We start from the raw sequence: 27,161 nt of genomic DNA, 5'->3' as shown, positions 1-27,161 counted from the left end.
AGAATAATTGTATCCACTTCATTTTAATTAATTTCAAATGAATTAAATATTTTTTCCTACTATTTTCTTTAACTGCACTGGCATAGTATCCACCTTGTTTCCTCGTGAATTTCCGCGTGGGCGAGGCGCGATAAGTGAAATCAGCAACGCTCTCAGCGAACACCAAAACACGAACTACAAATTGTTTAACACAAATCGCACTGCCATTGTCTCATTGTGTTGCCTGTTTAGGTTGTTTTAGCTGTTACACGTTGGGTGTTTGGATGTTTGGGTGTTTGGGTGTTTTTGGTGTGTGTTTTTGCCCACCCAAAACGTGCAAGTGTCGAGCCGATAACAAACTGGAACATTGCGACGACATGGCAGGGGGAAAATGCGGAGCGACAGGTGTGGCAGGTTGGTTAAATTATGATAAGGATGTGGGAGGGGGGTTTAGTCTGATACTAATGCGCAGGCAGGTGAAAGGATATTCGGGAGATTACATGACTTTGACATTGAACGAGAGGGTCGAGTGGTGTGACACAAGCTAATGGGGAACTTGATTATTTAATTTAATTATTAATCAATTACTACATAAATGTAGTTGAAGGAATGTAAATTCCCTGTTAACATTAATGTTTCTTTGAAACTATTTCCTCATTCTATTTATCCCATAATTATATATTTTTATAACGTTTGTTAAACTTCACTAAGAAATGTGTACTCATTCAAATCTTAATCTTGTGCTGGTAAAGAGCTAAAGCTTTGAAGGACAAGTCAGTTTCGGAAAAGTGGAAATTCTATCGAGCAATTGAGTGCTTTTCCTGACTCAGAAAACATTAACGCCTGCCAGGATGTCGTGAACACACCGCAGTCGGCATTTCTCCTGCACTCCTTGATCTCCATTGAATGATGTTGGCGCGTCACACTTGCGACCAAAGTGCAATTACCTATTTGTGTCACGTGCAATTCGGGGAGGGGTTTGGAGTTCTCAAGTGGGCAGGGTGGGCGTGGCAAGGAGATTCGTTCAGGGGTATGCACATAAATAGTGAGTGCATCAAAGTCAGTGCGGCAGTGCATGGCTGCTGATGATTAGGGTACTGAAGCAGTTTGGCTGCGATTCGAGGCGGAAGCTAGCAACAGCAATAGCAGCAGCAGCAGCAGCAACAACAGCAGCAGCAGCAACTGCAGCAGCAACAACAGTAGCAACAGCAACAGCAACTGCAGCATCGTCGTTCCAGCAGCAACACCCAAAATCAACACCCGACATCAGAAGCAGAGCTATTGTCAAAACATCAGGATCTAGTTAGCAAGTACACCAGGAATATTAAGAGTAGATAATTTAAAATTAATTTAAATAATTAAATATGCAAATAAATTCCAAGTAAATTGGTTTATAGTAAATCGTTTTAAGAACCAGAATTCCAGGCATTATATGGCACACCTTTTTTAAAGAAATATATACCAAATCGATTGGATTACCTGCTCTATAATTGTATTTAATATTTTTTTTATGATGGCATAAGATAACCCTCTTTATTAATAATTTTACTAATTCTTGTAATTTTCTTTAGTGCATTCAGTGGGCAGGCAATTCTTGTCACATTTCCTACGCCAATCTCACTCCCGGTCTCTCCCTGCACTCCTCCAGTGACGTGCCAATTGTGTGGCCACCAAATGTCTGTCGTCCTTCTCGCTTGCCTTCGCCTCCTCCTTCTCCTTCTCCAGTCCTGTCAGCACCAGCTCCTTTCTGGCAGGAGGTAGCCTGCCTCATTCACCCCTTGCTTTCCACACATTTCGTGGCTTAAATCACGTTAAGATTTCCAACGCTACGACTTGGCATGTTTGCTCTCCTCCCTGGCACAGGACACCCTTCCACCCACACGTTCCCTGTCTCCTACACTCTCATTGCGAAATGCAAACATCTCGCTGGCTACAAATGTTTTCTTCTTCTCCTAGCCACCCACCACGCCCCCTCTTTCACTTCTGGGCGGAGCGTGACGTCAGGCGTATGTGAAAATAATTTCAGAACTTGCTTCTAAGACCTAAGATCTATATTTAGGAGGCAAAGTTAGGACCAAGAACTACAGTATACCAAAGTATTAACTTATTTCTATTCTAATCCAAAGAATTAAATATATTTTTAGTATCAAATACCTAAGGCTTTTGAACTTTGTGTTAATATAAATATATCTGATTTAATTTTTCTATACTACTAAAATATAATTTTAGGAATATTTTAATATTTACTTTAAGATATATTTAAATTATTTTCCTTGTGAAAAAGGAGATCTAGTTTTTCTTATTTTCTAAAAAAACCCATTATTTTTATAGTTCTTTTTGACTAATGACACTCTAAAATTGTTGTCAATTTGCGGTGGGAATTCAGCAATATTTCATATTCAAAGCCTCACATCCGTTACGAATTTCAATAGGAGGACTCACGTAATTTGTCCTTCACTCAACTCTATCCTGCGAATGGGGGGAATGGAGGCAATTTTACAGCTGGTCATAGCCGCGCACTATCCCCACTACAGTGTCTCTCCCATAAACCACTCGAAACACCAATATCTGCACTCGAACAACTGCAGCCGGAAGGAATTGAATACGTGCGGCCCTGTTATAATAGCCAGATTTCCTTCCGGGGGGCCCACGACAATAATATTTACGGCTTTTCGCCTAAATTCCAATTAAAATTGGATGGCTTTAAGTGCTCGCCGCGACTTATATTTACCCGTAACCACCGACCAGTGTCCAGTGTCCAGTGTCCAATGTGGTCACCAGGGGGGGAGCGCAAAAAAAAAAACTAGCAAAACAATATTCCGGCGATTTGTGTGCATCTAAAAAATGGATAGGATAGGTCACCTTCGCATGTGTGTCGGCCGCTGCCGAGCAATTAGAGCTCTTCGGCGGCTGACCACTGAAAATACTAGGAAAAAAAATATAAAATTGAGAACAAAAAAAATGTGCACAACAGGAAGCTGCGATGGCGGGGAAAAAAAATAGCGGAGAAATCGAGGAAAACAGCATGAATGAAAGGAAAAATGCACAGCAAAGTAGAAAATCGCACAATCAAAACGAAACTGCTGACCAGCATCGATCTATGACGACGACGAATCGGAATCGAAATCGGAATCGGAATGGGAATGGCTATAGGAAACCGGAATGGGTATGGATACACTGGAAAATAATGACGAATATATTGAATTTTAAATAATAAATGTTATAAAACTCTAAACAATATGCTTTTCAACCTTTTCTTGAACTTTCTGGCATTTGTATTCAAACAAAACAAAAAATATCATTCAGAATTCAAGTATACATTCAACTTTAAATTTCCAAAACTATATATAGCAAAATGTTGTGTAATTTTGTAATCCTTAAAAATATGTAAGCAATTTTATTTAAATTTTTTATGCTCTGTGCATTGGAATGGCAATGTAACCGGGAGAGCTGTGGGCCATTAAAGTGTGCATGTTGTTGCCATTGGCAAAAGCTGGAAAAGCGGGAGTTCGAAGTGGAGAAAAGCAGGACTAGGAGCAAGAGCATTGGGAAAAGCCGCAGCCGCAGAGTCACCGACATGGTAAAAATTCATGTTTGCCAATGTGTCCTTCCAACAGTTCGATGGGTGTGCGTCTGTGTGCGGGGTGTCCTTCTAACTAGTGGTGCGTTGTCCTATTTACGTTGTCGTACTTCATGCATTTCAATCACCAAACACAACACAATTTAAATATGCTGATTGGGTGGCTGAAATTTCGGTTGGTCGTCAGGCTCGCCAGGGACATTGTTTTAGACCAAAAAACCTCCCATACCCCCCTTTCACAGGATGTGCAGCTATCTTTAATTGGCTTTGGTATCGCCTTTTTTGGGGAAAAGCCCCCCCTTGAAATTCGCTGCCGTTACGCCGTTTCGCATAAATTTTGTTTATTGATGAGTAGCAGGCCAGCTGGAGCACCGCCACATGTGACATATGATAGCTTGGCCGAAAATAATTTAATTAATTTTAGTTTTGCATTTTTTTAGTTTAATTTTGCGTTCACTCTGAGTTTATGTGATATACTGGCAAATAATATTTAAAATTTTATGCAAAAGTTTACCGTTTCCTATATCCTTCAATTTGTATACCAAAACTCAGTTTGTTTCTCCAATAAATTCTTTAGTTCTTGGAATAAATAACCCAACAAGAAGTCAATTTCAATCAAGTTTAAACTTGGACTGAACAATTTTAAAGTAATCACACAAAATCTTTTGAACTTTTTCCCGTAGGTAATGGAGACGGATCGGAGTATATACCTCTGATTTCCCCCGACAATCGCCAGGGGGATATTGAGAATGCTGGAGATGGGTTGGAAAATTCAGCAAGAGGCGTCGCCGAGCTAATCTGCTCGCTGTCAAAAGTCATTGAAACAATTCGAAATGACAACAAATATGAAAGTCGCACAGAGATACAACGCAAACACCTCCACACATGGACGGGTTTAGGGGGTTTTCTTTTTTGGTTCTTTTTGGGTACGGGAAAATTCGCTTCGAACGGGAGGCGAAAACTGCTGACAGTTGCATAAACAATAAAGGCAGACCCCCCAACCCAAAAAGCGAACTCAGCCAGCGAAACGGGCCAACGAATGCGGTCAACATCAAAAGAAAGGACACACAAAAAAAAAAACTGGAAGGGCTGCAGCAAGGATATGGGGTGAGATGAGGCCAAAAGGAGCCAGTCAGAGATGGCCAAAGGAGAGCGAAACAAAACTAGAACTATTACTGACACATACTACCATACATCGCGAGTAGCTTCCATGTAACACAAAACACTAAACAGCAGAAGTTAAAATAATAGGAATTACAATAGATGCACCCAAAGACATATTCAATCTTAATTTGAATATGAATTTAGGGACAATAATTGTGAGAAAAGTATTTTAACTTCTAATGTATCATTCAAAATATTCAAAATAATGGAAAAATAATAGGTGCTTCAAAGAACTTTCGAAGCTTGTAGGGTTAAGTCTAGATCTTTTCCTAACTTAGAAAAATATTTATAATATTAAATATAATATAAATAAAGTAACTAACCTATTATCAATCTTAAAGATACAAGTTCAAAAGGTATCTTAATGGGTATTATGGAACTTGTTGCTATAAAAACTTTCAGGATTCCTGAAATCTATTTCGAATCCTATTATTTTAGCCACATTTGTTTCTAGCAAACACCCGCTACCTACCTACCAATTTCCACTCCATCCTCATCTCCATGATGGCTAAAACAACAATGTGACATTTTTTCCGCTTTGACGACAATTTCCCTCGCGGCACAAACGGCAACAGCCACTGCAACAGCAACTGCAACACCATTGCCATCGTCACTATAGCTATATATGTAGTTATAGCCAAAGCAACTGAACGATACAACCAACGCGGGTAAAGAAACCCGAAAGCGAGAAAAGAGTTTGATTTCTTAAATGTCGAAGTGGGAAATACTCTTTTGGTTTTTCATAGTTTTTTTCATAAAAATATATTTAATATATTTGAAAAGAATTAATTTGTCGGATGCCATTAACAATAATTAAGTTTCCAAAATTCTAAGCAATTTATTTCTTAAACTCTGTTGAGCCAAATAATCCTTGCATCACAAGCACCTCTATAAAACCTAAGATATCCATTTAAAAAGGATCTGCCAAAAAAGAAGAAAAGTCTAGGGATATAGCGGATGTGTATCTGTACGCAATGTCGCCGTCATGCCAAGAAGGATGTGCAAGGAGCACTTGCAGTTGAATTCGCAGGACTCTTCATTTCAACATTCCCAGCATTGCCTGCCTTTTGCCAAGAGAACGAGAATGAGAACGAGTATCACAAAAGCACGAAATTGATTGTGTAAATAAGAAAACGAAAATGTCGTTAGTTTACGTTTTCCGCTGACAAGCTTTTGAAACTGGCCAGAACGCAGGACGACGAGGTCCTGGAAATTCAGTGGCAAATAAAAGCGAGATGATGCAAAGACAAAATATCATTGAGATAGAGATAGACAAAGCAGCAGGGGCGAAATTAAAAATGGAATTTACTCGTTAGTCGCATTTGCAGTTTGCCAGCCAGTTTATTGCCAAACTGACTTTGACGCGAGGCATTATCGGTGCAAAATTGATAGCTCCGCTCGAAAGGAATCCAAGAGGATGAAGTGAAAAATGTCACAAAAGCACTTTGCCCGCACCAATGGCAATTCGCAGACAGACTCCCATCAATAAGTCAAAAATGCACATCATCCGAAATGCATTGTAAAGAGAATTCTTTATTGAAACAGCCATTTGATCTGCCTGATTTGAAAGGGTTGTAAAACTGCTTGACTAATATAGTTTCTAAGAAAGTATTTTTGCAGAAAAAATATTGCTGCTAAGCAATGACCTCAGAAAAACTCAGAATTATAATTTAAAGTAGCCCAGACTTTGAGATACTTAATCATATATTCACTAAAATAAATCATTAACATGTAGGGTAATTTTAAACCATTCTTAACATAATTCTAATTAAGAGTTTACTATGAATTAATAAATATAAATTGTAAAGCAATGCATTAATGATTTAAATTATTATTTAATTTCTTTCTCAATACTTTTAAAATGTTATTTGTAAGACAAGAAATTAATCAATCAAAAATCAAGTTAATGTTTTATATTTAAAAATTTAAATAACAAAAAAGGAAGCTATCTTCAGAAAGGCAAAGTTTGTAATTAAGTAATGCGCCAATTACGGAATAAATAGGAAAATAAATGCATAGCTAACATATGATATAATTGTCATGCTTAAAACTTACCGCAGTAGAGGACACGTGGTGATCAACGAAGAGGGCTTCTTCCTGGTTATCCGGTTGCATTGCATTGATCAGGTCATATTGTTCAGTCACTATCACTATTTGCACTATCACTTTAGATGTTACCTCCGCGGCCTCCCCGGAATGACTGAGGCGCGCGGGCCCAAAGTGCCTCTATTTATAGTCGCCGAGCGGAGAGAACAGAGAAAGTGAGAGCGAGAGAGTAAGAGATACCTCTAGAGATAGGCGGCGAGATCTAGAAGGAATGAGGTACCTCCAGACGTGCACAGAGAGTGAGAGTGAAAGAGAGCGCGAGAGTTTTGCATTTCGCTCAACCTTTAACGATCGTTCCGATGGCAGCTATATGATATAGTCGTCCGATCTTAATAAAATTAAAACCGAAATTATTAAATAATACAATAATACAAAAGGTTGCAGCGATATGAAAGAATAATTTCAGATCCTATAAATGATATATATTCTAGATCAGCATTAAAATCTGAATCGATCTAGCCATGTCTGGTAAGAACATGCTAAGCTATAAGTTTTTTAAACTATGATTTTCTTTGAAATTTTTCAGATAAAAATTTTTATATCAAAATATCGATAAATAAAATATTTATTAAAAGATTACCAAGTCCCAAGCCATTTAAAATATTGTATTTTACTTTACATAGATGGAACAAATGATTATATGCTCAGGATTTAAAATGTATAGAAAGCCAGTCAAGTCAGTAGCCCAGAAATTTGCAACCTAAACAGTTTGCAACATCTCCTCGAAAGTCCTTTGAGAATGCCTCCTTTCTTTGCAGTTTATCAATGGCTGACCATCGACCTTGGCCAGAACTTAAAAAGACCAATAGAAATGGCTGAGAAAACTTTTTGGAAAATAGTCGAGAGTGGGTGAGAAATAGGACGGAAACAAAGGGAAATGGTTGGCAAATAATTTAACTATCCTTGCGGTGTTTTTGCTGGCCAAAAGGACTATCTCTGAATCCCTTTTCGAATCGGCTATCGGTCAGTTCGTTTTGCAGTCGTCTCCCTGGGTCAGTTCGTAATGTGTTCGTCGACTTTGTGGAAATTCTATACGAATATTTCCTGCGCCCTTTGGCACTAGAAAAAATGTTGTAGTTTTAAAACCATTTAAGGTATACAAATAAAGTTGTATTTGTAGTAAATTCGTTAATAAATTTAGTATTCAATTTCTATAAAATATTTATCAATTAAATAATAAATAATAAATAAATAAAATACATACATTTAAATTTTTTTTTCATAAAAATTGCACAAAAACTTATACTGAGCTTTTTTAAATGCACCACCGAAACCACAATAGATTCCCTTTGGCGCCACCGATTTCTGGCACCAGTTCAAACTTGCCTTCGTCCTTATTTCTCACACCACCTCCACCCACAAGTCCTGGCTACTTATGCCAGTCGCTGCCTTCTAAATTGAATGAAAGTACATTTTGATTGAAAAGGAAATTTACGGTGAACTTATATAGACACAGACAGGAAACCGCAACAGTTCGCAGGACCTCGGGCATATCCTGCATGGCTGCTTTAACAGCCAATGTACCGTTGCCCGTCGCATCTCCCGACGGATTTATCAGTCAATGTTGGAAAATTAGTTAACGGGTTTTGCCCCAGCAACTTTTTCCCCTTTTTCCCTTTAACTTGGCCAAAGAGTTTGACTGCGCTAACCAAAACATTTAAGGCTCAGTGTCCGTCAAAGGAGGGGAAGCAAGGGGATTTTGTTGAGGAAAACCTCAGTCGTTTGAAGTTGAGGCTTGAAATTAATTTAAAGCGCCAACTAGTTGGTCAGGGGAAACTTTGGTAATTAACCTTGAAGTGAGCCAGATTTCAGCCCACTATTAAGTTCAAAGGGAAGCCAGTAAATGAGCAACAGAGATGTGAGTTCTAGGATATCTAAGAACTTTATTTCACATATGTAGATAAATATAGGTTGTTTATATAGTTAATATGCGAATATTCAATACAAAGTGCCTTTAAACTAACTCTACTATATATAGACACTACATTGAATATTAGAACAATTTGTATAAGAATATGTTATATTGGTTACAATTATTTCTACTCTGTTGTGCTTTTCACAAAATAATTTTGAAAAAAGCGGAAAGTGAAATTAAAATTCATCGGTTTATTTGTGCCCTCTTTACCGTGAAACCTTCGCCTAGCAAAAACTATAAAATCAATATTACTTGGCAACTATTTTGTCTTATTTTTATTATGTTATTATTATTGTTACTATTATTATTAGAAATGTATTCGGTTAATTTGTTTGTATTTTTAGGTACTTTTTGACACATAAAATGTATTTATTAATATATGTATATAATTTTTGATTAATTGATACTATAGAAAGCACATTCATTGAGATATATTTGATCGTGTTTGAAAATAGTTTGTAATCTTTGTGAGACACTCTGTTTGCACTCTTCGTCCTGCTTAAAACTTATCCCTGCAAGTTCCCTTAATCGAGTAAATGACAATGTTTTCCATTATTCGAAAATGTTGTCAAAAATTTGATGTAAAATGTTGTGAATTCGGTGATTAAATGTTATCTACATTCATTCTATCCCATTTGATTTGGGGTTTCCAAATGATTTTGATACCTTCTCATGGAGATGATTTAGCTAACGATCCATAATTCATATATTCATGTATTTTTCGTCCCAAAGTTTCAATTTGATAAGCCTCTGGCATAGTTTCTGCACATTCATTTGATTTTTAATAGAGCTGTCAAAACATATTCGATATTTGCTTTTTTTATTTTGTTAAGAGTTTTCCTAACTGAAAAAAAGGAATATTGGGAGTCTAACTTAATTTTTATTCATTTATGAATACATTACCCCAAATAATGCAAACGAAGAAAGATATTTGACACTTCTAGAGGCTTCCGGTTGGTTTTCAAAAGACATCCATGTTTCAAAACTAAACTCTACATGTCTATACATGTTTTGTTTCATGACCAGAATAAGCTTTCACTAAAATAAACCATTTTTTCTTTACTTCGACAGCTCTTTTTTAGAAACAAAAAAATAACTTACATTTACCCAAGACAGCCACCGCTGCCAGCTCATCTTAGACACAAACCAAACGGAACCGGAAACTGTGGAAGCTAGTTCTTGCCGGCTCCTGCCTTTGCTGTGTTGGCCAAGTTTGTCGCTGGCTCCTGCAGTGGAACCCATTGGGCTGTCGCATTTTTGGTCCGAAATATTTCCTCGAAAAAGATTTTCTCCTCTGTCCGTACTTCCGGCGAGTTGCCAATCAAAGTTCGGCCCAAAATCTCGCTGGAACCTGGAATAAAAATGGATTTCAATTATAAATATTAAGAAAATTAAACAAATTTGATAAAATAAATACATATATCCTTTCCGCCACTCACCCAACAAACCATCATGAACAACCGTAAACTCTAGGACACAATTCTTTAGGGTTTCCTTGTTGACATCAAAGGCAAGAGCTTCATTATAGACCGGATTCAGGGTGCCCCTTTGCACGCCCGTTTTGCGTTTCTTCATTTTCTTGCCACCGGGTCCCAGAAGAGTCACCTTCACATAAGCATCCGAGGAGTTCCTGGCATCATCCACAATCCGTAGATTTCTTGCCTTAATCAGGACAACCATTAAACGTTCCGCCGAAGGCAAATAAGCCAGAGAAACCATTATATCCCCGAGATCCACTTTCATGTCCTGAGCCGAGGCAGAGCTCAATGGGGTCCAGAGGTTCAATTGCTCACTCAGATCCAAGTTGGCCAAATGCAACTTACTGCCACCAATGCACACATGACGGGAATAGGCATCAAAGTCGTAAAGCAAAATCTCCACAGTTCGTTTGTCAATAACACCAGCGGTTACCTCAAATACAAATTGTTCATCGAAAACTGTTGGGATTTAAAAGAAATTGTTTTTAATATAATTGATATATAATTTTACATGAGTAATGTTTAATATTCACCTGGATTCAAGGTCTTTTTGTGTATGCGAGTCTGCCAAAAGTTCTTCTTGTCGGGCAGCAATCGTACCTTGGCATAGGGATCTGCAGTTCCACTGAATTGTCTTGGCTGAAGATTCTGAGCCTCCAACAGGCGTACATTTAGCAACCCTCCCACAGGATCATAGCCTATGCTCACATGCAAGTTGCCACGGACTTCATTGACGGAAACTGGATTTATGGTCTTCGGTTGAGTGTGCTAATAAATAAAGGAAATATAAGATATAGTTTAAAGTTGCAACATCTACACATTAAAAATCGATCAAAAAATAGCCCTCTTTAAATATACACTTCATAACTAACATTCCAAATGACTTTTGACATTTTTTTCGGTCTAAAAAAGGACACATTGTTGGCCAAAAAAAAAGGTTATCCTTTCACTTACACTTCGATAAAGGGTCATGTCAATTTTCGTGTGATCCAACTTGGCATTCATCGAGGAAACCCTTGGCCGACTGGGATGCATGGCCAGGACAACATGTTTATCGGATCTGGCAATGGGCACCGAGGTCGTGGAGCAATAGGACAATGTGTTCGACTTGAGGCTTCCGGTGGGCGAGGTGGGTGTGGGTGGTGCCGATTCTTCGGTGGTGTTGGACACCTGTTGCTGGATGGCAGCCGTCGCACTGGAGGTTACCGAGGCCGGTACCCAGAAGGCCGGGTCATTGTCCTCGCTGCGCAGCGAGGTGGGGCTAAGGTTGCCGGCATTTCCAGCTCCGAATTTCCCACGCGGCACCTCGTTTAGGTTGTCCACATTGTAGCCAACAGCTCCGGCTACCAAGGCCTCGCGGCTGAAGTGAAATGAAAACAATTGTGGCTATAATATGCGGTTGGAAGCAACAGGGGTACTTTTACAAAATAAAAATAAAACAAATTCAGAGAGATGTTGGAAAAACAAAACACAGATTTACCATTTTTAAAATGGAGAAAGGTAATGTGTTTCTCTAATTTTCTTATTTTAAGTAATAATTCCAATGCTCACCTCTGTTGATCCTCATCCTTTTCGGTGGCCGATTCCAGAAGGTTTTGCTCAAACCAGTTGAGGCGATAGCGTTTGGAGCAGGTCGTGTAGAGGGCTGCCCCCACCGCCGTGACAACCAAAAATGATACCGAGGCATAGACTCCAATCTGGGCCAAAGAAATGTCCTCTTCGCGTATTACTATGTCCATTTTTATCCTTTGAAGGGGGTGAAAAATCTGCAAAAAGGGACAAGGGGTCAGAGAACGCTCCTTTAAGTGACTTGGAAACGTGGGTCAATTACTCGCTCTGACCCCCAGCATCAGAGACATCTCCTTCTGGCCCCTAATGGCACCCAAACTAGCCATAAAACATTCATTAGCAAGTCAGGACCTGGGATGTATGTGTGCCTCATAAATAAATCATACTCGGGTCCCCACGTCCGACATTCATCTTCCCCGCTCGCCGGCTTTGTGGGTTATTAATTGAGCGGCTTAAGGTGGTGCTGGCTCTGGCACCCCAAAAACCTGACCACAGGCACGTGCTGACAGCATCCTGGCCACAATAGGTGGAAAATGAGGGGACCTGGCTTTGTCTCTGCCCGACCACAGCCACAAAATTGCCATAAAGGCGCCTCAGCCTTAGTCTTTCGGCCTCGGTTAGTCCGCAATTAGCTGAGCAAACTGCCAGGTGACCCCGAACCCAGGCACCCCAACAAAATCCACAAAATTAGACCCACACTTTAAACAAATAGTTGAGGTATGAGCTCACCTTTGAAACTTGTTAAATCACTACGGGAATTTAGAGTTGGGCCACTAATTTAACACTTGAGATGTAAAAAGTCTCCCTTTTAACATGTATTAAAAGCTTTTAATATGAAAAATTATTGTATGTTAACTTGAGAATGATATTTAGTTTAATAAAATATGTATAACAGCATTTAAATTTTTAATATATAAAAAGCCCATCGAATTTCTTTCCGTGCAAAAGAAATGCAAAGAACGCGGAGAGCTGCCAACAAGATGAAGCGATGTCTGTTCAAAAAGCAAAAATTTATAACCAACTTGTTAATTAATTAGTATATTTATATTTGTAAGCCACCTTTTGGATGAGTCCTGCTTTCGCTTCCTTGCCCCTGGACCTTTCCCTAGCCCAATACATCGCCCACGAGCACCCTTTTTTTCTGGGAAATTTTGGCAAAATGTACTTTTCACTCATTATTTATTTATGGCCAACTTTTGTTTCGGGTCTACGCTTTCTTTTATAGCAATTGCCATCGCATGAGGTGTATGTGTATGTGTATGCGGGTTCAGTGTTCCTACCTCTACCTTCTGTTTCCCTTAAAGAGATCCTTGTAAAGTTCTGGGGAAATGATTTATGTGCTCTTGTGTTCAAGTAGGGGAGCACTCGACTGAATATCTTGGTCTTAATGTGACGGCTGGGCTTGGAAAATTTATGAAATTAGTTTTAATTTAAACTTTGACAGTTACCAAGATAAGCTGAAGAGCCTGTAAATTAATTGAAAATTCGCGAGACAGTCTGTAAGAGGGAAATCTATTAGCCAGTCAATCCCCTGGGAAATATAGAAAAAGAGAGACAGATGCTATTGAACTGATATTATCTACCTTTCATATTGAACACCCCTCCGGCTCACGTAAATTACACATAACCCAATCAATGTCAAATTGAGCAGATCACACTGCCGCGCCCCACATCATCAGTCATTCAATCATTCCGTCATTCAGCCGCCTTCGCTCCGTCGGCTTTTGTCCTGACATAAAATCCAGGCCCTGGCACATGGTTATGTGTTGTGGTTTAAATCAATTGTCATACCCTTTTATTAACATATAAGACTTTGTAGTTTTTAATTCAATTTAACATTTTATGTCAGAACTTCCAATAAGGGTTTAAATATAAATTTCATAAATATGTTGACCTATTTCAATTTGGCTTAAGGGGGATTATGGTTTGACAGCTGGCTTTAAATATTAAAGAAAGAATATTTATATAATATTAAACCTATTATTTATAATTCTATATTATTTTGATTTATTTATTGAGATCTTTAATTAAACAGCTTAGCTCAAAATATCCCTCTTAACCAATTTATATTTGATTTAATGAACAAGTTACAAATCTAAATTGTAATCCATTCATTTCTCTCAATAAATTAAATCGTAAATAAAGCGGGTGTCAATTACGTTTTACATATTCTAGCAACGAATTGTTATTTTATAATTATGCAAACATATACTTATCACTGTAAAGCAATATATAATAGCTTCATATATTTATTTAATATTACTAAAATGTTTTATGTAAACAAACCTAACTAAAGCACATTTAAAATCTCTCTCTAAATTATTATTTATAATCCCACAAATCTCTGTATATCTAGTCCACCATTTCAGGTGTTCCCATACCAGTTAAAGGGTATTCTTGAGGAATGCTAAACCAGCTCCCTGGTTGGACCTGGTATTTGGCCACATGCATCATTCACGGATGTGTGGCGGTGCGTGGTGTGGCCTGTGGGCCTGTGGGCATAGGGATTTATTGCCACTGTCATAAATTTTAATACAAAAACCGCGCTTTCAGGCGACTGTCTGGTTTACTTTTTTTTCTTTTTGGTTAGCTTTGTAAATCATTTTGCGGCTGCCTTTATCATGGACATTTTCACTTTTCGCTGGAAAACCTAGATAAGCGACAGCACTACTTCCGCCTGTGCGGTTTACTGTTTTCTGTTTGCGTCGCAGCCGCACACACAAAGTCAAGGCCAGAAATACAGAGACCAAGTCCGGTAATGTGTTGACAGAGCGACTAAAATTAAGTTTATCTAATCGATAAAATCAACCGCATGGTTCATTGCCTGCCTGGGAAAACGGTGTGTGCTCGCCCATGCCCGCGATTTCCTTTTGGCCTCAGTCAGTCGATTTCATCATCCGCGCTTTCAAAATAAAAAAAAAATAAACAGATAAGGATGCCTTTCAGCTTTCCAAGAGCCACGAAGGAATAGCCCCCTCGAATTGCACAATTACACCAAATTATGTTCATTAGTCTAATGAAGTGTTCGTTTTGTGGGGTCCAAAGAGCCAAGTTGGAATGTCAACTCCATTACTTTGATAAATCCACGCCCTGCTGTTCTTGTTTTTCCATGTTTTATTCTTCAGGGCATGCGAAAAATTGCACTTAAAAGCAAGCTGGATCATCTAAGTACTCTATTATCAGACAGAAAATTATATGTAATTTGTGAAAATTTGCAAGCTTCAAGTTCATAGAGTTGAAAAGGGATTAATGTATCATACACTCTCAGTTACATTTAGTTTATTCCTCTTTAAATCTTAATTTAATTCTTTAAGCATATCGTATTATTATTGCTGTGCCTTTGATTGACCGGAAATGTCTCAACAACAGCTTCATTAATCCACTAAACCAGTTCCATTAAACTATCATTTTTCCTCGACTTCCGGAAGCACTTTGCCCCTATTCTTCCTGCCTGTTTTCCTTATTGTTCGGCTTATCCTGCCGTAGAGTATTGCGAAAGTGTTTTCCTTACCCCCTGCAGGTGCTTGGTTGCACACACACCTGGCAACAGTAATTAGATTACGACATCGGGTCCACCAGGATGCGCATGTTGCTGTTGTGTCCTGCAAGGTTTGGACAAAATAGTGACCGAAACAAACCCGAGCTCGTTCTTTTCAATTTTTCCTCGAGCACAGCAAAAAAATATTATAGTAATTAAAGCTTTACAAATGCAAACTTTATATTCAATGATGGAACGAGTTACAGTCTGCACTATTATAGAAATTCATTGAACTTGCCATAATATTTCCCTCATTGCACTATTTTTTAACATATTTCCCTTCTCATAATTCTCATTTTTCACAGTGTCTGAAATGCAAACACGGCCCAGGTGTGAGTTTAAAACTTGTGAAGGCTGCCGGCCTGGAATCCTTCATACCCGTGTCCTCCATCCTGCATTGCAATGTAGTTTCAGTTGGCTTTAACTCATCCCCTGCAGATGGAAAAACAGGAGAACCTTCGGTGTGCATAAACAAGCAGCTAAAGTTATTTTCCCATCGCGACCTCCAGAAGTTGACGGATGCGTAGGTCCTGGCCGTCAATAATCAGGCATCAGCAATTTGTAATACTCGCCATAATGACACAGTCGAGGCGCTAGTTTATCCACATCGGCAACATCATTATCGTTGGCACATCCCTCCCGCCACGTAATGTCTCTGTTTTTGTTATTCGAGTTGATTATCTGCCGGCGATGGCAGACTCAGTTGTTGTCCTCAATGTAAGGACATTGGGTGAGGAATATGGAGGAAGGGATGGGGATAGAGATGGAGCCGAGTGACCCCATCACAGTCCTTGATAATTTGCCATCAATGAATATTTATAGGTTATGGCGGCGGATAAAAGGGATATTCACGGAGTTGAGTACTGGATTGGACCTTGGGGAATGCTTGTAAATTGATATATCAAAAAAAGTTACAACAATCTGATAGGGAAATGTTATAACTTAATAGATTCGTTGAGTAAGAGATAAGATCCTTACAAATTGTATTCTTTACTAAGAGCTTGTGGTTTAAAATCCTTTAGACTTGTTTAAGTTTAAAAATGTACTTAATAATCTTTAATTTGCATAAAAAGAAACAAAACTCCCAATATCTTCTGAGTAATAAAACATACAAGTTAACAAACAAATTCCTCTCAATCCTTTCGCTCTTACTCAAAAACCACTCGAGAAACCCAGTATATGCGATAAAAGCGAAAATAAAAGATCCCATTAAAATCAACAACCATATGTCAATTCGCCACAGGCCATTAAACCATGGGACAAGGCCGGCGGGACACAAAGGAAAATATTGAAAATAAAAAAAGAAAAAAACGTTAAAATAAAATAAAACACAACGCCACTGGGATGGCAAGATAAACAGCAATTTAATAAAGTGACCCAAAGTTATGCGCCCCAATCTAGCGACTAGCAAGAGCATAAAAATAAACAATAAAACGCTCATTAAAACGCTGAAAATGCCTAAGAAGTAAACAATGAAAAAAATGTTTACAAGCGCACTCAGCACGAGCAAAGAAAAAAAAGATATATACATATAAGGGAAACATACAGGGCCACGGAAATAATGATAAGTGTGATATTAATACTTGAGCTTGGGACAAAAGGAAAACCCCGCTCGGGACGCCCACGCAAAGGACCCCAAATGGTGAGCCAGAGGCTAAAGAGCTGCCAATAACTCAACAAGTTAGCAAACGTGGCTCTCTTGCTGGCTGACTGACTGACTGACTCTGGGCTCCCTTTTTATGGCCTCGTCAATATGAACGGTGGGCTTCGGGCGACGTTTTTGCATTAAAAATGCATTAATCTTTGGACACGTGATAAATATTCATGGCTGCTCGAGATGGGATGGCCTGGCCAACGTAATAAATGCACTAGTTTAGTGCAGCCTGTTGACTGCCTGACACGCAATATATTCGGCCAAAAGCGAGACGAAGGTCGGGTAGAGAGAAGCTCCTGAACGGAGGTCGGGGGTCACGGTCAGAATGCGGGTGTTTCAAGGACATGCTTGTTGTGTTTAAGTGGCTGCCACTCAGTTCGCAATTCTCGGTTTCCTGGGCTCTGGGTTTTCTGCTCCACCGACAGGTTAAACAGCCTGCGGCTCAGGAATTTTCGGTTTTGTCGAAAGGAAATCCTCGCTGGCTTTTCATCCAAAACACGGCTAAATTGGGTAAGGACTTCAGCATATGTCGGTATTCCATCCATCCTGTGAAGCACTCCTTCACTCGACTAATTAAATTAAAATACCTTTTGCTTGGCTTTTGGGCGTACTTTTATCACGGCGACTGCACACAGTGTACACGCAATGCAATCGCTTTAATCAGTAATCAACTCAAAAAAGCATTTTCCAGGCAAGAGAAAGGACAAAGGGCATTTTTCCGAAGCAAAATCTGATACGACAATATTATGGGTGTGACAGAGAAGATAAGAAATATTCATATATACTTCCAGTTTCCGTGTCGTATCTATGGTATAGAAATATCAATAAATATTTATTTAATCAAGTCAGAGTAATTTCAAAATTACTACAAATTGCAGGAAACAATGCTAAGGGATATTGTTGCCCAACAATTACCATAATTTCGTTAGACAACTTCTATAAGAAAGTCAAAAGACCATGGCGTTCCCCTTGGTCAGATTTAATTTCAAAACAATTTCCCTTACAACCACTTCTCCAGAAAATTAAGCTAAACTTTTCTAACAAAACCATTTACAAATAAAACTGGCTAGCTCAAGTTAACAACAAAAGTTCGGGGATAGCCTCCTGCAGACACTAGAAAATCAATTTACTCGGACACAAAAGTTCCAATTACATTTGCCAAATAAAACCATTTCCCCATGAAGATATAACAGAAGCTTCAAAGCAATCTAAAACTTTAAATATTTAAAATTCTCTATGAGCAAATATTTCTGTAAAAAATTTAAACCCATTTCAAAATTTGCATGTAAATCAAATTCACATAAATCATGACAATATCTGCACTTACCGTTCGATTATTTGTAAATCGGCGACACAAATCTGAACAGAAATTGTGCAAACAATTTTGTTATTCAAATTGCTGCATGCAATTTTCCGCTACAATATGTTTACGAAATCCTTTGATGGTTCAACGTGGCGTATGCGCGATTTGCTCTATACGGAGCATCGCATACTGTGCGTGTTTTTGGGCGCTTAACGAGTTTTCCGAAACAATTTCCCTTATTAACTGGCTTTCATGAATTTGTAACTCAATAATCCCCTGGGCACACTGGTCAATTATTTTCATAAATTCATCCGTGAAGAGGTGATAACTGAAAGCGTTGAATTTTTTGCTTCTTTTTGTTTTTGGTTCACGCGCTTCAAGAACTTAACCAGAGCGTTGCTGAAACTCGACTGTGTTTTTGTTCACCGAAAAATTACACGCAGTTCCCTCGATGTCATTTTCCATCGCACTAACACAGTGGCACTCACACATACACGGGCTCATACGAGCCCGAATTCCGAACTGAAAACGTTGCATACTTCTAGGAAAAGGTTTGCTAGGAACTCCTTTTTTATTATTTATAAGTAGGATTATGCCATCTTCTACTTTAGTTTATATTTGTAGTTTTTTTTACATTAACCGGCTATTTTATGCAACTGAATGGAATGAAAAGCCATTTTAGGAAAAGCTTTCCTACAAGCAACAGCTGGGTCATTTTCTGAAAAGCCCGCCAATTCCCAAGCGGTTTATTATTCGAACCTCTTGGTGGAAAGCTTTGTTTGTGAATGAGCTTCATTACTTTTGGCGTTGCCATATAATTTTTAATATATATATATATTAAATAAATAATAAAACAGCATTTATAAAAATATATAATTATAAAAAGGTATTTGACATACCAAAATATTTTTAATCTGATTTAAGAGGGTGGAAATTTCATTAGTACATTTCTATAATAAGATATAATCATTTAAAATTGTAAATTTGACATTTCTTCTAAGCATAATTACATTAAGTAAATAACTCTGAACACCAAGTATATTTGACCTGCAAGTATCAATGGACATTAAGTTACTATGACCAGTAAATAACTGTGATCAGTAATTAACTATGAGCAATAAGTACTTATGAGCAGTAAGTAACTCTGAACAGAAAGTATCTTTGACCAGTAAGTATCTATGACCAGTAAGTATTTATAATCAGTAAGTATGTATAATCACTTACTTATTTTGAACACCAATAAACAATGACTTGCAACTTTTGTAACACAACACATTTCTGAGACTTGGCCGGCAGCAGTCACTTCGTTCCGGGGATGTTAGAGCCAGTTGGGAATCATATGATACGATGATATGATAACTATGAACAGTAAGTATCTATGGCCAGTAAATAACTCTGAACACTAAGTATCTATGACATGTAATTAACTTTAAACAGTAAGTATCTATAACCAGTAAGTAATAATGATAAGTAAGTATGTAAGATCAGTAAGTAACTATGATCACTAAGTATTAATGAACATTTAGTATCTATAACCAGTAAGTATCTATGACCGGTAAGAATTTTAATTAGTTACTTACTTTGAACACTAATAAACAATGACTTGCAACTTTTGAACACAACACATATCTGAGACTCGGCCGGCAGCAGTCACTTCGTTCCGGGGATGTTAGAACCAGTTGGGAATCATATGCACAGATACGCGAGATTTGTTTTGGAACAAATTTAAGCTATTTCAATGAAACTATGGAGTTATTCTTCTATATAATTTTACTAGTATATAAGTCGGAGCATGGCGAATCGGTGGACTAGATATATACATATATATAGGTACCATAGGAACGATCGGACAATTATTAAAATTTCACATATAGACATTTTATAATTTTGTGTAAAATTTTATAAAAATCGGACTGCCATATCAAATAGCTGCCATAAAAACGATCGTTAAAAATAGAGGAAAATGCAAAATGTTGAATGTAAAACTATAAATGTAAAATATTTGGGTTAGTAAAATGAAGGCATTGCTTTATTGTTTTTTAACATAGCAATCTAAAGCCACTGTATGACAGTACTCAAATTGCAAAGATTAATTGGTCTTTCAATTAATAATTCAAATAAAATTATTTTTTTTATTTTTAAGCTTACTCATCGAAACATTTCCGGCCGTGGACTTGGCAATCGCCTTCAAGGTAAATGTCCGCACATTTTTTTCCAACCTTATCACTCGATTTTTGCAAAAAGTCCGGCACGTACTGGGGAACTTGTAGAAATACAACTTTGATCCCCAGCGTCTACACATTTCTTAGACTAGAGTCTGATAACAATGATTCTCGTCATTAATAAAAAATGATAGAGTCACAAAATGAACCACCTTTTTTTCCCCAAAAAAATCTTGACGCATGTTCGGAAGTCGTGTTAAATTTGGAAAGATAACCCTACGAATGGGGTCCAGATTGTGCGCAAATTCTTCTTAGAGTCGTTCTCAGGCTATCTCTTGGGCTTCAGTGATATTTGATATGGCTGCATCAACTCGGATTTGACCTCAAAGTCAAAGTCAAGTGGCTTAGCCCAGTTTTACATAGATCGCATAATACTTTCGATTACGATTACGCGGCAATTTTGTGCGGTTTGAGGGCGTTATTGAACGTGATGATGCTGATCTTAACACTGACTTGTTGGGGTATTGAATTTCTAAATGTCGTGGAAACCATAAAGCAAACTTGAACCCATTTTAAAATAACAATTCAACAATAACAATTTATATGTGACGTCTTTACTTTTTTAATAATAATTTCGAGGCTAAATTATTTACTTTTTGCTGGAATTTTTTATTATTTGTATAATAATTTCTAGCTTTGTGTTTAATTCAGTGCTTAAGAAATAATATTTATATTAAAACGGCGCAGTTTTAAATAAATAACAAGATTAGTTTTAAAACACTTACAAATTATTTTTGCTACGAATTTTATATTGTTTATATAACATTTTTTCTATGTTGCTTACTTTAAAATTCTAAATTTCTTTCTTATTTATATTACTCACATGGCACTTGCAAATTCAGTTTAATTTTGCAATACTCGCTATTTTTGTATAAATAAATGTGCATTGTTTACAATATTCGAACTACGTTTTGTCTGGCCCTTGAATTATTCGCAAATTAAATAGTCTGGCTAATTGCATCAGCATTTTTTGATTGCGCAATCCTTATTATAAAACTTACTTGTATATAATAAAGAATTAAAATTCTAATAGTTCACCAAGTTCAGAAGCGTGGCATAAATTTTTTTTAATTTCTATTAAACCCAAATTCAAGTTCAAAGTTTCATATTTAGTGATAATCGAGAATAATCTTTGTTCCCATTACGCGACTTCGAAAGAAAAAATTGAGAACAAACGTCAGAAGCGTGACACAAATTGAATTAATTACTTGCTGCAGCCATTTTTTGAGGTCTTTAAAGCGCATTTAATTTATTTGAAATTGATTATGGCAGGCTATTAACCCAAAACATATTTTGATTACTTAAATGACTTGCGATCAAACGGTTCGAATCGTAGACTCCCGATGCACGTTTGACTTGTGCCAATAAATCAATTGTAATACTGATAAGACCGATGCGAAATTTCCTTTTAAATTAAATGGTGATGATCGCCCCATTAAAAATGATCAGGTAGCAGGTAGTAAATCTGGTTTTGTAAAGAGAACAACTCTTACATTATGCTCATGCCTCATCTGCCGAAGCATAGTGGGGAATTGACTCATTAAACTATACTTAATAATAGCTTTTATTTCACAATCTCGTAATCAGTGGCGATGTAACGAGCCCTCCCATGAACAAACTAGTTTTTTTGTTGCCACATAAGGGGTTTTCTAGAGGAAAGTTAATCGTAACAATATTGGGATCCATAGAAATTTTTAAATTAATTCACCTTAGACTTTGTAGGTACTCAAATATTTTGTAGATAATTTTTTCCTTATGCCAATTTTGTCTCAAATATTATATACAATTGGCAGTTAGCATATATCATATCATTCTATTATATCTTCAGAAATAGTATTATTTATTGGGAATAATAATACGATATTATTATTAGTATATACATATTGAAATGATGAGAAGTAATCGACAATACTGTCACATTTTTTGGTTAAACAGTTTTGAAAATATCAAATTAAGTTAATTGTTTTTGTTTGATGTTAAACTATGCATTATTAAATAACCTTTTGAGGGGTTTAGAAATACAAATAATTTTTGTAGCAATATCTTATAAATTCTCTCGAAATACCCTTATATTACCCGATCATTTTCAACTTCGTGTTTTACATCCGAAGTCTTATCACTTGTCGCTCGGCTCTGAAGCTCGATTCACGTGTTGTCATTTATAAAACGATTACAATCCAAGGCATGATTGACACTCCAGTGACGGTGGCTGCATAAGACACACAAGACTCACAGAGACGCGAGAAAAACTGGTATTTGAAAACCCAATCAAGCGGAACACAACTCTCAACCTGACTCCAGACTGTCTGCAGTGATTGTGTGGGATTACAAAATATATACGACAAGTGCGACAGAAAAGTGAAAGGCCTGGTTAATTAATTACAAAATGTCATCGGCTCTGACAAATCTCTTGCAATCTCTGAGGATTGTGCCCTTCGGCAGCAAGGCAATGGTGGCCTCCAGTGAGAAGGAGCGCATGAAGGTGACAGATCTGCCGGAGATCTCGCTGGAGGAGGTGGCCCAGCACGATAGCTTCGATGACTGCTGGGTGGTTATCTACGATCGGGTTTACGATGTCACACATTTCCTGAGGGATCATCCTGGCGGCGAAGATGTCATCATGGATCATGCTGGACGGGATGCTACGATCGCATTCCATGGCACTGGGCATTCCCGCGATGCTGTTGAATTGATGAGGAATTTTCTAATCGGAGAACTGCCGGTCAAGCAGCACATATTTCGCACCGGCCAAAACAAGGTTCTGTCCTCGGGAATACCGGAATAATAGTGTCAGATGATCCATTGGCGATCGCCCGGTTAATCGATCGCTTCCGCCGCCGTCCTCCACACACACGTCTCTCTATCTATGTCTTCAGAGTATTCATTGATTTTGTGTCTAGCTTTAATCAGTCTATTTCGCATTTCGCAAATTGCTTTTTGCTCGCTCATCAATTGCCATTCGGCAGAAATATGTGTGTTTATTTATATAATGATGTATATTTTTGTAAAGACTTGAAACGGATCTAAGATTAAATTATTTAAATTGTGACTCTGGCGTTTCACTGATTAAAAATGGGTTCTAGTATGAACTCGGAGCAGGTAACTTATATTGGTTTAAACAGAAATTATTTCTGTATTTCCTTTCTCTCTATATCAGTAATACTTTATTTGGTAATATTTATCTTATACAAAGATCTTGACAGTATGTAAATGCACGAAAAAGAAATGCTTATGGCAAAACTAAATATCACTTAACAGATTTTCACTTGGCTGCTCTGACAAGAGGTTTCATCCACCTCAACCTCTGACTAGTACACAATTATTTGGCTTTCTTCCAATTGACTTATAAAATATTGCTTCTTTATCCATTGCTTGCTTATCGAAAGAACCAGTTTGGTCCTGGCAGATCCTGACTACCTTTTAACTATTGCTGCTGGTGGGTGGTTCGTTGTGAGGTCCTTGAAGGAGAGCCTGCAATTTGGCAGCCGCTGGGAAGGCGCCCAAGTCCAAGGGAGCGGCTCCCGTTGTGCTTTGTATATAAGCCAGAAGTCTGAAAATTAAGGAAGTAATTAGTTTGATATTTTATGTGTTTTCCTAGCAGTTCTTACCTTCTCAACTCTTCGAGGGCATTCTGCTGCATAAGTATGTAGTTCTTGGCCAGCAGCAAGGTGGCTATCTTGGACAGTTTCCTCACCGATGGTGAGTGGGCATAGGGAATCACACTTCGCAGCTCATCGAGGGCATCGTTCAGATCGTGCATCCTTCGCCGCTCCCTGGCATTAATGTTCAACCTCACTGTTTTCCCTTGACGATTCTTTTGCTTGCCACCATTCGATCCACTTCCGCCGGGGCCGGAACTCGTCCCACTGGACACGGCCACGGTGGTGGTGCCACCACTTATAGCCGCAATGGCTGCGGCAGTGGGACTCAGAGGCTTCTCCTGTCCACTACCTCCTGGTTTGTTCTCATCCGTGGGCGGCTGGGACATGGACATTCCTCCCATTCCCTGGGCATAGAAGCCACCCAGACCTACCGATCCCAGTGGAGTGCGACGACCGGGTACACTCTGCGGTGGACTGGCGGTGGGTGCTGGATGACCACCCAGCATGTTGGCAGTGGGTGGTATCGGCATGTGTCCATGATTGGGAAGGCCGGGAAAACCAAAAGTCATATTCGAGGGATCCATTTCTATTTAACGTTAATGATTTTGCAGCTCTGAAATGAGTTAAGTTGGAAGGGATGCGTAAGTTTTCAGGGTAGTCCTTGCTTCGGAAAATGGCAGGGTTGCATTTGTAATCGAAGGATATCAAATAGGGGTGGAAACTCTCAGCTGATGTGAGGCGCCAGCTAACGGAATATTTATGAAACACAGAGATTGAATAAGTTTACTGAGTTTGATATATCAATAAACAACAATTTCTTTTGAAATTTAACTTAACATTATAACTAAAACGTATTAAATGTTGGTATATTTAATTCCATATTTATAAAGATATATATTTTATTGTTTAAATATTCATAAAAACAATATGGCGCCATCTTTTAACTTTCAAGTCAGCCATAAGTATTGCCCAGCTTTTGCCTAGATGGCGCTTGGGAGTAACGAAGGTTTAAAGGACATTTCAGTTATCCTTTTTTAAATTCATATTTTAATCGGCTTTCTGTGAATTTATTTCCATGAAATAAAATATAAGCATTTAACAGGAAAGCAATGAATTCTCGTCAAACTTTTTATTCTTCATTTTCCACTTAATGCCTGAGAAATCACGACTGCCATTTATTTTACTTGCTGTTAATTTATGACACACTTTAAGGATTATTTATTTAAATTAACCACAAGTCACAAGACCACTCAAAAACGGCCGAGTGCGGCAAAAGAAATGGCGGATTTAAGCATTTTTCAAACAAATATAAATCGCACGCACCACAAACCGAGGAAAAAAATTAAAATGCGGCTGCTGTGTCAGAGGATTCCTGACTCTGATTCGGATTCAGGACTCGAAATTGGAATCGGATTCGATGCGCGAGTGTGAGGTGCCCGGCAACAACAGAGGCGACCGCGATTTTGTGGTGGGTTATAGTAGTCCCATAACGATTTTCCGATTCTTCTCTCTCTTACTCGATTTTTCTATCTCTCTCTTTCTGTATAATGCTATCTCTGTTGCTCTGGGATGCTGACGGAGCGCCGCCGTCGATTATAAACTTTTTGCCACCGACGCCACCGTTGCCACCGTCGCCGTTTGGTGTTAATCTCTTTCTGTTCTGCAGAAGGAATATTATGAGGCACTATATAAAAATGTGGGTCGGGTGTTGACGCCGGTGGTTGACGTTTAGTGGTTGTGCCTCGAATAATGCAGCATCCACACCAATACGTACAACAGTCCTAGCAGCATTACACACAAACGCACGGGGATAGATGAGTCATTATAGGTGCACTTGGGAAAATAAAGACTCATCTCTAATTTTTTTGAAAATAATATATCTCGATGAGGAAGAAAAAAGGTTTACAGATGTCTGAACCGTAACAAGATTTCGAAACTTTCTATAAAATAAGTTAAGAAAGATTTCTAAGCCTCTGTATTTTATTTAACATCAGAAATGAGCGCCTAAACTTAAGAAACTTTCACTTTCAAAACAAATAGTTTTATTAATAAGCTTAATGAATGAGGCTTAGTTTTAGGATTAACGATATTTTTTGTATTAAATAATTTAAATACTACTTTTCTAAGAGCAGAATCTCCATTTAAGTAGTCATTCATTTCCAGAATAGAAAACTTTCCAAATATTTCCTTGTACATTTAAAAATGTAATTCCGCGTTTGTAGGTAAAGATTAATATATAGGAATTTTTCAATTAAACTAAAGATAATATTTTGTATAAATATTGTTCTTATATTTGCTTTTATTCATTACAGAAATCATGTACGGGCACAAACCAAACATAAAATAATTTTCCAAATATAAAATAGTCAAGTAATCATTCTTTCAGTAACTAATACTTAAATCTGTAATATCACGCTATTGATGTACTATTTATTTTATTATTTATAGTTACTTTTCCTATATTTTTATTGTATTTATTCAGATTAATTCACATATATTTTTGGACCAGTGTAAGAAGTTTTTAATGCCCTGCTCTGACTGTCCGAAAATTCATTTCTCTTGTTGTTCGAGAATTTTTATCGTTTCGCTCCTTTTCAACCCCGATGGCCCAGAGTAGCCACCCCTCCTTTCCTGCCCAGCCAACTCAGGCTCCTTTGTCTGTGATTTCAATTTCCATTGAAACTGAATCTAATCACATGCTCACTGCCTGCTGATCCTGGCCCGCCTCCTGCCTGCTCCTGGGGGTTGAAGCTCGTGCATCATAGCATACACACATACATACGTATATAGTAGCATATATAGGATATTTCATATATAGCATAGCAAAGAGGCTGCCGCATCTGCATGGCATTCTGTGCGTTTGTATGTGAAAGAGAGTTGCCTGGAAATTATGGTATCGCATTGTTCAAAGTTGGAACAATGCCATAAATGGCACATGCCAAATATTTTTGTTAGCCGGGGCCATAGTAGGAAACATTACCCTAGTGAAAGGGCATAGGAAATGTTTTCAAATACCATATCCTAGACTAGTTTAAATTACTAACTAAAGAG

At 37.9% G+C, this 27,161-nt stretch overlaps 3 protein-coding genes across 6 annotated transcripts; 1 reads left to right on the top strand and 2 right to left on the bottom strand.

The window, feature by feature from the left end:
* Window positions 1–8,688: 8,688 nt before the first annotated feature.
* Window positions 8,689–22,710, bottom strand: Sytalpha (Synaptotagmin alpha). Of its 3 annotated transcripts, XR_015272166.1 has the most exons (8): window positions 18,311–18,966; window positions 11,774–11,988; window positions 11,177–11,582; window positions 10,756–10,990; window positions 10,184–10,681; window positions 9,846–10,095; window positions 9,648–9,782; window positions 8,689–9,588 (listed from the first exon to the last, which is right to left on the bottom strand). XR_015272166.1 is itself a non-coding variant. In XM_086834916.1 (6 exons), the coding sequence occupies exons 2-6, from the start codon at window positions 11,959–11,961 to the stop codon at window positions 9,917–9,919; spliced, it is 1,506 nt and encodes a 501-aa protein (XP_086691042.1). In that variant the 5' UTR covers window positions 11,962–11,988; window positions 22,585–22,710; the 3' UTR covers window positions 8,689–9,916. The 3 variants fall into 3 exon arrangements, 2 of the variants coding, with proteins under 2 accessions (XP_086691042.1, XP_020812262.2); XM_086834916.1 differs by lacking the exon at window positions 18,311–18,966 and adding an exon at window positions 22,585–22,710 and having other exon boundaries at window positions 8,689–10,095; XM_020956603.2 differs by having other exon boundaries at window positions 8,689–10,095; window positions 18,311–19,003.
* Window positions 22,711–22,894: 184 nt separating this feature from the next.
* Window positions 22,895–23,557, top strand: LOC110187205 (cytochrome b5). The gene has a single exon (XM_020956605.2). It carries the CDS (start codon window positions 22,895–22,897, stop codon window positions 23,291–23,293), a length of 399 nt encoding a protein of 132 aa, XP_020812264.2. The 3' UTR covers window positions 23,294–23,557.
* Oli (basic helix-loop-helix family member olig) lies at window positions 23,051–25,772 on the bottom strand. 2 transcript variants are annotated; one of them, XM_020956628.2, is made up of 3 exons: window positions 25,434–25,772; window positions 24,117–24,723; window positions 23,051–24,058 (listed from the first exon to the last, which is right to left on the bottom strand). In XM_020956628.2, the coding sequence occupies exons 2-3, from the start codon at window positions 24,692–24,694 to the stop codon at window positions 23,929–23,931; spliced, it is 708 nt and encodes a 235-aa protein (XP_020812287.1). In that variant the 5' UTR covers window positions 24,695–24,723; window positions 25,434–25,772; the 3' UTR covers window positions 23,051–23,928. The 2 variants fall into 2 exon arrangements, with proteins under 2 accessions (XP_020812287.1, XP_020812286.1); XM_020956627.2 differs by lacking the exon at window positions 25,434–25,772 and having other exon boundaries at window positions 24,117–25,311.
* Window positions 25,773–27,161: the final 1,389 nt, after the last annotated feature.

This window comes from Drosophila serrata, unplaced genomic scaffold (assembly GCF_035046125.1).
Source record: "Drosophila serrata isolate PLE 108 unplaced genomic scaffold, ASM3504612v1 contig_275, whole genome shotgun sequence".
Lineage (NCBI taxonomy): Eukaryota > Metazoa > Arthropoda > Insecta > Diptera > Drosophilidae > Drosophila > Drosophila serrata.
The sequence above is the reverse complement of the archived record's forward strand: the minus strand, read 5'-3'. Positions and strand labels throughout refer to the sequence as shown.

Bases quoted from the DNA above. Each gene is read 5' to 3' on its own strand.
- Sytalpha (XM_086834916.1), bottom strand. From the start codon at position 11,961: ATGGACATAGTAATACGCGAAGAGGACATTTCTTTGGCCCAGATTGGA. The intron at 10,682-10,755 runs GTGAATATTAAA...AAATCCCAACAG, and splicing joins CAAAAAGACCTTGAATCCAG to TTTTCGATGAACAATTTGTA. The intron at 10,096-10,183 runs GTGAGTGGCGGA...TTTTTATTCCAG, and splicing joins TGTTCATGATGGTTTGTTGG to GTTCCAGCGAGATTTTGGGC.
- Oli (XM_020956628.2), bottom strand. From the start codon at position 24,694: ATGGATCCCTCGAATATGACTTTTGGTTTTCCCGGCCTTCCCAATCAT. The intron at 24,059-24,116 runs GTAAGAACTGCT...CTTAATTTTCAG, and splicing joins GCCCTCGAAGAGTTGAGAAG to ACTTCTGGCTTATATACAAA.
- LOC110187205 (XM_020956605.2), top strand. From the start codon at position 22,895: ATGTCATCGGCTCTGACAAATCTCTTGCAATCTCTGAGGATTGTGCCC.